Raw genomic sequence first — 10,500 nt, forward strand, 5'->3', positions numbered from 1 at the left:
ACTGCTCGCCTGCCTACTGAGAACCATCAACGCAGCTCCTCAGCTGGGAAAGCCGGCACGGCCGAGCTTCTCACGCTGAACAGTGCCGATGGCAGACAGTGAGCTCAGCTCAAGGCTGTGTCCTCCATGCAGCGCTCCAGGGTGACAAGGCCTGCCGTGAAACAGGCAGCAGCAAAGAGCCTGGCTGACACTCAACAGTACCACTCTTTAACCTGGAGAGTGAGCTGCTCCTCGCAGCAAACAGCACCTGCAGCCACCAGCCCACCAACAGCTCCCCTCTGCTCCCTGGGAACCCCTGCCTCAGGGAGGCTGCCCACCCTCCTGCGCTCGGCCACTACTCTTTAACCTGGAGAGTGAGCTGCTCCTCGCAGCAAACACTACCTGCAGCCACCAACCCACCAACAGCTCCCCTCTGCTCCCTGGGGACCCCTGCCTCGGGGAGGCTGCCCACCCTCCTGCGCTCGGCAACTCCGCCAGCAACACCGAAACCTTCGGGAGGGGTAGAACTGATTTGTTACTTCCCAGGTTGTCGCCAGGGTGGTTCCCTCTCATTAGCTCCTTCTCTGCACACGTCCATGTGCTGTCCCTCCTCAGCCAGGCTCCTCCAGCACACGTTCGAGCTGTGGTGACAACCGTGTGCTCCTCCCTTGGCAGGGGAAGCCCTGCCTTAGGCTGCAGAGCGGCCAAGGACCAGGGAGCTGCTGCCCTTCTGCTCGCTGGCGTACTCAAGGAGGGCAGCAGGAACTGTGCTGAGTGGGATGCACAGTCAGTGCCAGTCAGCCTCCAGCAGCACCCAGCAGGACCCAGCAGTGCGTGGTGCAGCGCCGCTGGCCCGGCGCACGGGGAAGAGCATCCACGGCAATTCCATGTTTCCTAACCGCTCCATCAGAACTCTGCCGAGGAGGGAATGCCCAAGACTCCGCTAGGGAGGAAATGTTTGCCCGGGGCTCTTCACCAAGGCACTCCGCTGCCCTTTGCAAAGGTCACCACATCCCAAGGAACACTTCTCATGCTCCCCCACCCTGGTGCAAGCACAGAAGATGTGCCTTCTGCCCAAGTTAAGGCCTGCTGTGTTAGACTCAAAACAACCCACTGAGCTACTGGATCGACGATCTGCAGATCTCACGCAGAGTATGTTCCAGTCCCACCCACCTACCTGATGATTTTGGATGCGCAAATCCGTATTTCTACACAATGCAGCTACATCAGTGGTCTTCCAGCTGAACACAGCGCTCACAACACCAGCCTAGGCCAGCTTTGCATTTTAGATGAGCCACCAGGTCTCTACCCAGCTCGGCTGCAGGCACAGGGTTTCCTGTGTGCTCTGCACAGCCTAGAAAGTTCCCAAACGTCTCAAACACCAAACCTACCCCTTATACCGCCCATAATGGTGTTGCTCTCCGGTTACCTGTTGAAGAGACGTGCTTGGTGTCATGAATGCATCTGGAGTCATCAGCTTAGGTTTGGTGTCATTTGAGAGAGACAGAAAGTCTGAGGGTACAGGCAGGTCGGTGATGCGCCGCAGGTCCGGCTGAGAGCCGTGCACCGACCCTTTCTCGGATCCGAGCCCTTCTGCATTCAGATCAGCCATGTGGTCTGGAAAGGCTTCCAAGGGAGACACACACATCAACTGCAGCAACTGCTCCCAAAAGCTAAAGCTTTAGTTCCACCAAGTCTGAAACTTGGCCTGGGCAACACCCTGGGCAAAGCAGATCCCACACTACACTTCCTATTGGCACGCTAAAGCGGGGTTTTACCAGGCTTTGGTAATAAGGAGACCCAAGCTTCCCTTCTGCCCCCAGTGCAAGGCCAGTTTAACAGCCACATCCCGGTTACCAGCCACATCCCAGAATGGTGAATGAGCAGAAGGTGCACGACAAACACCGCCCAGTGCCCTCCACTCCCATTTATGCATCGACACCGCTGTATTACAAAGGGGCTCCCAAAGCCGCCCTCCCCAACATCCTCTAGGGGCCCAGCCACACTGCACGTGGATTTAGCGCAGATGCTCACCAAACTCCTCGTGAGTGCTGTGGGAAGGCACGGACGCGCTCATGTCGGGGCTGTGGAGGGGCTGGAATCGAATCTGCACATCCTGGAGGGCCCTGGAGAAAACCAGACAACAGGCATCTCCGATTAGTTTATGAATCGCCAAGAGAAGTCCAAGGCTGAGATGATCTCGCCGCACAGAACTGATTCCCCGGGCCCAGGCTTTAGTGTTTTCTGCCTGTGACAAAGCAGCAGGAGCTGATCCTCATCCTGTGTCCTGCCAGCCTGGTGGCCGGGGTACCAGAGCTGTTTCCCAGCACTCACATCAGCACAGCTCTTCAGTCCCTGCGTATTCACGGTGACAAGAGCACTAGACTGCCCCAGGACCAGGCAGGGCTGCCTCCTGGCTGACACACCAGAAGTTTCTATGGGTCCGAGTAGTTTTTGTTATGGCACGAGGAGCCGGTACGTTACATTTCTGCAGGACAGCCACAGGCAGCTGCCACCCATACTCACTTGGTGTGGACACAGAAGAGTTTTATCAGCTCGCCTGCTGCCGACTCGACAGCCCCGGCTCCCTGAGCACCTTCTGGAAGGGAGAGGAGAGGAAAACGTCAAGTTGGACGGGAAGGTCCAGACAAGGTACTAGAAAAACCTCGCAGCAGATGAAGCAGCAGCAGAGAGCCAGCACAATGAAGCATCGTCCCCCTGCCAGGGGACAGTATCTCCTACACTCCCTTTACCTTCCAACGTGAGAGCACTCCTGTTTGCTCTAATCCAGCCAAATAAGCCTCAAGGAAGAGAAAAAAAAAAAAAAAGAGATACCTCACAAGGTAAAGAGGAGGCATTTGAGGTCTGGAAGAGCCAGTGACCTGTTCTGGCTGTCGAAGTGACTGGATGGATCTATTTTAAGAGAGACATACTAGCTTAGATCATACAGAGGCTCGGCCGAGGGCCCAGCCATCCCTCCTGGCTGGAAACAGCTGCTGTTACAAAGAGCTCTGCAGAACCTTCCCCTCAGCCAGTGCGCCAACACCTCGACCAGTCTCTACCAAAGCTGAGGAGGCCTAGTGGAAAAGACAAACCTGACTCCTTGGTATGAAGACGCACTAGGTGTTCCTCTGGAAACTGTCCTCATCATGGGAGCACCGAGCGGGACCTGAAGTCTCAGTCCCAGCCTGCTCCTGACTTGCTACTTCTATCTATCAGTTTTGCTTCTGCACTGTATCTATCAGAATGCTTCTGCATTCTGCCTGTGCTCACTTCACCATCACACTCCACAGCCCCAGGACCCTCCTGAATAACAGCAACACCGCAGCAGAGTTTCTGTATGGTGACAGCCTGGGCTGGGAGGTCCAGGTTCATCCTAGGAATATCTTCTTCGGGTAAGGGTGCAGCCCTGGGACAGGGCACCTGAGCAGAGACAGAAGTGCCTGGGTGTCTCCAAGGTGACACTCGGTGAAGCCATAGGTGACCCAATCTGCCACTAGCATTAGTCCTGTTTCAAGCAGCAGGTTGGACCAGACACCTCCAGAGGGCCCTTGTAACCAGCTCCTCTGAGTTTCCCCGAAGCACTGTAGCTGTGCAGGGTGTATTTCGTACAGACTGAGAAGAAGAATCACGGAATTCTTTAGGTTGGAAAAGGCCTGTAAGCTCCTCGATTCCAACCATTACTCCAGCACTGCCCGGTCCCCCCTGCCCCCTGTCCCCCAGCAGCACCTCCACACGGCTGGGAAACCCCTCCAGGGATGGGGACTCCACCACTGCCCTGGGCAGCCTGCGACACGCCGGCACAACCCCAACGGGACAGAAACGGCTCCTCAGGGACAACCTCAACCTCCCCTGCAACAACTAGAGGATGTCTCCATGGCAGAAGAGACCGGTCTTTCGTGAGAAAGCCATAAATCCTGATCTCTCAGCAGCCAAATTCTCCTTGTACCTACCCACACTCAAGCTGTCATTTTCCTCTTCTGCTGGGAGCACTTCGGTGTGCCTCAGCCGGCAGCGGCTCACCGCCTGGATGCCGAAGCTTAGGACTGGGTGGGTAAGGAGGAACTCCGAGATGGAGCTGAAGTGAGCTTTGCCCTCCTCCTGGTTCTGCATCAGCTCCATCACATACAAGACCTGGAAAAATCAGAAGCAGCAAGAAGGGCTTTCAGAGCAGACCACGTGTACGTGGGTGTGGGCTACAAAGCCCAGCACCAGAACGAGACCTGGAACAACGGGAATAACATGAGGAATAAAGCCTGGGCCACTGAAACATGAAAACAAACACCCAAGGGAACCACAATAAGCACACTCCTATCTGAGCCAATCGATGGCGATCAGGACCTCAATCCTACCGTGGAAGCCTACAGCTTCCCCCTGGCAAGAGCTTTACTTTTGGGTGAGAAATAATCTTTAAGGCTCCTTGGGATTAACCAGCTGAATTGTGACCATTGTCATCTTAAGGTGAAATAGCGGAGACCAACCTCTGCAATTTTAGCTATTAACATGCAAATCCCTGGCCTCGGCAGCAGAACCAGCCACGCAGGCGGCCACTGCTCCTTCCGTCTCCACTACCCACCCAGCCGGCAATCAAGTGAACCACCTACTTTTCTCTGCACATCACTCAGTATCAGGTATTCAGCGGAGAGGTCCAGGCAGACTTTCAGGCTGGGAAGAACGCTCATGGAGCTGAAGATGTCAGGAGAAAAGCTAGATGCAGAAAGGAGAGGTGGGGGGTGCAGAAGGCAAGGACCGTTAGCACAACCAGAACAACCTCTGTGCAACTGCAGTTAAAAAACCCCAGCATCCTCAGGAGTTTACAGTGCAACCACCCACCAGAACAAAAACAACCCTGAGGAAATCACTCTTCGACCTTGGCTAAGAGACTTCATCAGGGAGATTACACCATAGGATCAAGCTGTGCATTCGGAACTTTGACATGAAGGTGACAGTTTGCTGTTACTACGTTCCACGTTCACAGGAGGACAATGCTACAGATTTAAACCCCAAAATCGATCAGAACAAAATAACCCTTCTGCAGGTTTTGGATCTTCTGAGCACGAGGCGGAAGAGCAGCACTCGGCTGCAGGCCACACTCTCCCGCCAGAGGGGAATCCAGCAGTGGCCTTACACATGCAGGTGACCAGAGAGGCCACAATCCGCCAGCAGAACAGCAAAACTGGGGAATGTCAGCTGAGGGAAGGGGGGGCTAAAGCAGAGTCTGAACTCCTGCAGCTACATGGCTCAGCACATGAGACTCATAGTTCTTAAGCTCTGCCAAGAGAGCAGCTTCTCATCACTTCTATCAGAACAAGCCCTAACGGGAGGGGACCTGGCCGGGTTCCTGAACACCGAGCACTCCACAGAGGGAAGCACACAGGGCGTGCTGTCTGAGTGCCTCTCCTCAGGCTACAGGCACGTCTGTGCTCTACAGACCAAGGTGAAGACAACAGGTCTCGGTAACATGAAGGAGACTGTGTAAAAAAATTAACTGCCCCGGCCTCGCCAAAGCTTGACCTGGGAGTCTGCCTCAGCCCTGACAGCTTCCAGCAGACAGCGCAGGGCGGCAAAGGAGGAGGCTCCAGCTGGGGCTGGAGCAGACTCTGGGGGCGATCGAGGATCACCTCTGCAAAGGAAGTTTGACCTGGAAATTGCGAGCTTTGTCACGAACCGCCAGCTCAGGGTAAAGCCAGTGCCCCAGGTGAGTTGGCGCACCAGCACCTACCGGACGGTCTGCAGGCAGGTCCACGACACAGTGCACCACATCTTCAGTTCCCTGTTCTGATCAGCCCCCGTGATGAGAAATCTCCAGAAGGGGACCCTGCAGGCACAACAGAATTACATCCTCCTAAAGGTCTGGTCCTTCCACAAGGACATTCCACAGAAAAGTTCCTCATGAGCTGCCCGTAGCAGATTTTGCCCAACCATGTCTTAAAGCTCACAGAAAATTCCTCTTCGAGGCAGGTTAGGAACCACCACAGCTCTCAAGAACCTTAAGGCCATAAATGTCTGAAGAAAGTACAAAAGTTTTCTTCATCAACTGCAGTAGAAATTTGGAGGATAAGAGGCCAATTAAATCTGACCATGTCATAAGCCTGAAAGGTCTCATCAGTTTAGAATTTTCACTGCCTCCCTGGAATTGTCACTAGGATTAAGGTCACTGGAGGCAGCTCTCAGAGCCTTATTTATTTCTGCCAGTTAAATCTGACCATGCCATAAGCCTGAAAGGTCTCATCAGTTTAGAATTTTCACTGCCTCCCTGGAATTGTCACTAGGATTAAGGTCACTGGAGGCAGCTCTCAGAGCCTTATTTATTTCTTCATCACTAGAAAACTGACTACAAAGAGGACGGGACTTGTTCCTGCCACAAAACCAAATTGTTTCAAGCACCAGGCAGTTACAGAGAACGCTCCAGACAGAGTTAGAAGATGCTACTGAACTTCAACAGTGCAAGTGCGGGACTGGGGACTTACTCTGGGTCTTGTTTCTTGTGGTTGTCGCAGAAGAGCAGGCAGGAAAGAGGCCTCCCGTCATGGGGTTTCCACTCATGGAGACACCTAGGAAAGAACCAGGAGAGGCTGGCTGTGCAGGGAGCAGTAAATCAGGAACATGAGGTGGGTGCTGACACATCACCCCTTGTCCAAAGGCTGCACTACATCAGCAGCCACGGCACGGTACCAGCTGCTTACAGGCTGACGTAAAAGAAGGAGATCCCAGCCCAGGCGGCCACAGATTGTGACCAATAAATAAATCAAATCACGCGCTGCCACTTGGTTCGGCTTCTTCACAAGGGCACAACACAAAGAAGTTGAGAGGAACAGCTCAGAGCAGCTCTCTGCATTTCCAGGAACGGCCTGGGCAAAGCGCAGAACTGCTGCCAGCCACAGCCCTTCGCTTCGTCGGTGCAAACTCAGCGACGAATCGCTTCACAACCATTGCCCCTGGATCTCGGTACTGTCCTGGCAATCACCACGGCAGGTTACCAGGAGAGGCTCACGGAGAAACCGCTGCTCCCCGTGCTGAGACCCTTTGCTTCCTAATTCTCCACTCACCTGGGCTCATCTTGCCCCTCAATATAGATCTGCCAGAATTTGACGAAGCCGTCGTGGCTCGCCGTGGCCAGCACAGTTCCGTCTGGAGAAAGCGCTCCCTCGCTCAGGCACTGCGGAGGGGGCAGAGACACGCAGAAAAGCCATGTTATAGCTCTTTTCTTTCACAGGACGGAAGTGCTCTCTTCAAAGGGGAGCTGACTAACAGGAGGTCGGCGTGATTTCTGACAGAATGTCACTGGGCAGCCTAACCCTTCACAGAAGAACCGACAGCACTTTTTTTTTTTTTTAATAATTAACAATCATCTTTCCAGACAGCAAATTTAAGAACCACGGATTGTGCTGCTGCTGTTCCCAGTATTACTGACGTTGTGAAGGGAGCTCATCTTGGTTTGGGATCTTCTGGTTTCTCACAATCATTGTTGTTTCATCTAAGCAATTACTCTGTCATCATCCCGTTCAAGAAGCGAAACTGGACACTCTCCAGTCATTTCTCTTATGTTCAGAATATCACCTGCTGGGTACCCAGCTGCAGTCCTGGTCCAGAAACTGGGGTTTTCTGCAGCCAACCATCAAGAACTGCAGCTCCTGAGACACTCTACCCACAGCCGACCCAGCGAGCCGCTAAGCTGTCCGACCCCCCCACGGCGGCAGTAAACAGAACGAGGCGGGTCTATACCGTGCTGTGGCCCTTCACCACGATGAAGCCCTCTTTGATGTTCGGCACTTCCACCGGCCAGGAGCTGTTGTTTGTCCGGATGATGTCCAGATCCCACACCTCTGCCTGGAAATCAAACACGGGCAGGTGCCTTTATTGCTACAGCTACTGGTGAGGCATGACATACCAGCCCAACGGCAAGTTCGCGACGTGAACCTTCCCACTCCCACCCAGTCTGATCACGAGATGCTTTACCTGCACCAGCCGTACATATGGCGAACTGCTCTTGGCAGCTGTAACTGGTGCTCCCCAAGCCCCCTCCCCTGGGAACTGGCTCTTCCAGGACAGAGGAGCGATGCCTCTGGCCCTCCACATCATTCCTAGTGGAACTGCAACTCAATGGCAAGCAGAAGCCATCACTTTCCAGCCTCCAAAGGTCAGTACGACCTCTGCTCAGGAGAGAGGAACTCACATCATCCAGGGAGGATCCCCAACTAGACAGGAGCCTTTACACCTCTATCCATATCAGTTTTCCTTCGTTAGATTCTCTCCCTCTAATGACAACACGGGATAATGTTCCAAAAGGAGGGTTTCCTTACCCTGTCCTCATGCAGCAACGCCAGCGTCTGACTTCCCTCTTCACCACTCTCCTCATTATCATCTGGGATGAAAGGACACCAGATGATTCTTCGAGAGGTGTTCAACGGGGTGTTGTCAGGTCGCTTGATGTGGACCAAGATCTCCTCTCTGATCACGACCGTTAAGGAAGGTAACGTTCCACTGCGTTAACGCAGCTCTGCAATACCTCTCCAGGCTGGGTCCTGGGTTTAACACCGCTGAACCCCCACTGCCCCAGGCCGAGGGCCTAGGGTCCGCCCCTAGAAATCAGATCTGGAACAACATCATCCCCCTCTGCTCCAGCTGCTTTTGAAACGATGGCATACCATTAGCATGAAGAAGTCGTGCCCGAAGACAACATATCCCCCAGCCCGCTGTGCGTCCCGAAAGCACCGGGCTGTCACTGCGATGACAGGAAAAGATTTGGGGCAGCGAATCAAACATTGAAAATACATTTCAGGACCACCAAAAGAAGAGGGATGACAGGTTTGGAAGGAAGATAGTGAGTGGGAGGAAGTGTTACATGCTCTTCTCTAGAAAAGTCACTGAGGAAAAGAGTTAGAACCCGACAGATGGGAGTAAAAAGCTTTGTCTGTTCGAGGTGGCACTGTCCATGTGCAAGGCCAGAGAGCACGGACCCACCCTTGCCACTGCCTCCTCCTGCCTGGCCCAGAAGCAGCGCTGAGGTGTCACTCCCGGCACTCGCAGTCAGGCGTGATTTCAGGTAACGACTGTGCTGAATGCATCGAGGTGGCACTGTCCATGTGCAAGGCCAGAGAGCACGGACCCACCCTTGCCACTGCCTCCTCCTGCCTGGCCCAGAAGCAGCGCTGAGGTGTCACTCCCGGCACTCGCAGTCAGGCGTGATTTCAGGTAACGACTGTGCTGAATGCAGGCACGGGGTGACGATTCGATACTCTGGAAGGGGCACAGCCACCAGCCTTCTCCCTGCAAGGTGCTGCTCTGGACAGGCCGCAAAGCCAGCTGCACACCTGAGGCTGCACCCACATCTACCCGTTACCCGGAGCCCGACACGAGGTGCGGTTTGACGGGATACTGGATCTTTTCTTTATCCATGGCCAGGCGCCAGACGAACAGGTTTCCGGCCTCATCCAGGCACGCCAGCTGGTTGGAGTTGAGATGAGCAAAAGCCAGGTCGGCCACACCGCCCGTGAATCCCTTCAGCAAGGTCCGCTCGGCCGTGCTGATGCTCAGCACCCGCACCATGGCAGAGCCATTGCTGGGAACTGCGGAGAAGACAGAGGAGAAGCCACCGGTTACGGGTGCCAGTCCCCACAGGGCTGCCTTTGCCTGCAGCCATCGGCCTGTCACTTCCAGCCACCAGCTGCCACCAGCAGCACTCTGGGAGCCCGTGTCAACGGGTACCATGTTTACAAGCCCTTTCAGGACCCAGGGCGCACGCCCCGATATTCACTGAACTTTAGCTTTGGTGCAGGGGATTGGAACGGCAGCACCAAGAAGGGCTTTGCCTGGGGCAAGCTGCATGCCCCTATCCTCTGCACCCTGAGCACTGCGAATTCCAAGTTGTTCTACTTAAAAAGAAGGCAAGGAGGCTGATGGTTCTGGTAATTCCCAGGGTTATTCTCGTGAAAGACGCCTTCATTAACTGCAAGGCCTAAATCTATCCCGAGCTCACGGCCAAGCTACCAAACCCCCACCACTGACCTCCAGAGACAGTAAATTCATTTTAGCTACGATCTCCTTTCCAGCAGCTGGAGGAAAGGAGCCACTGAGGTAAGTGGCTCAAATATTTGTTCTGTAAGAGGGACTGTAAAACTCCTCAACATCCACCTGGCGGAAAGCCCTGCTTTGGGGCTTGCCTGGCTGAAAAGACCCTGCTTCAGAGCACGCAGGTACCGAGCCAAGCTCCCACCTTCCCCGCCTCAGGCAAACACCACGGTAACACGGGCAGCCTTACGGAGACCATCCCGCCTCCAACTCCTGATGCCCTGCCCAGCCCTTGCAGCCGGCTCCGCTTGCTGTGGCTTTACTGCACCCAAGCTTTAATCCTTTAAAAAAGAGGAGAGACACCCGAAAGCTGCTCTAAAATAACCCCAGCTAGGAAAAACCACGGAAGCAGCACAGTAGAGTTCATAAAAGGCCACACTGGTGGGTGCCGGAACTGAGAAGAAAGGGCAGAGCTGACGAAGCCCCGAAAGCGGGGCTCTTACACCACAG

The 10,500-nt window shown here is 54.4% G+C and overlaps 1 protein-coding gene across 1 annotated transcript in view; it reads right to left on the reverse strand.

The window, feature by feature from the left end:
- Positions 1-10,500, reverse strand: part of EDC4 (enhancer of mRNA decapping 4) — a gene marked incomplete at both ends in the record, with an annotated part of 25,652 nt that overhangs the window by 11,902 nt on the left and 3,250 nt on the right. The window contains 12 exons of the mRNA XM_010131367.1: positions 336-371; positions 1,396-1,605; positions 2,014-2,105; positions 2,506-2,578; positions 3,933-4,113; positions 4,584-4,686; positions 5,702-5,797; positions 6,450-6,533; positions 7,029-7,138; positions 7,705-7,809; positions 8,283-8,430; positions 9,359-9,548. Of these exons, the coding sequence (XP_010129669.1) occupies positions 336-371; positions 1,396-1,605; positions 2,014-2,105; positions 2,506-2,578; positions 3,933-4,113; positions 4,584-4,686; positions 5,702-5,797; positions 6,450-6,533; positions 7,029-7,138; positions 7,705-7,809; positions 8,283-8,430; positions 9,359-9,548 (1,428 nt within the window). The remainder of the gene's footprint in view (positions 1-335; positions 372-1,395; positions 1,606-2,013; positions 2,106-2,505; positions 2,579-3,932; positions 4,114-4,583; positions 4,687-5,701; positions 5,798-6,449; positions 6,534-7,028; positions 7,139-7,704; positions 7,810-8,282; positions 8,431-9,358; positions 9,549-10,500) is intronic.

Source organism: Buceros rhinoceros, unplaced genomic scaffold, assembly GCF_000710305.1.
Source record: "Buceros rhinoceros silvestris isolate BGI_N320 unplaced genomic scaffold, ASM71030v1 scaffold392, whole genome shotgun sequence".
Taxonomy (NCBI): domain Eukaryota; kingdom Metazoa; phylum Chordata; class Aves; order Bucerotiformes; family Bucerotidae; genus Buceros; species Buceros rhinoceros.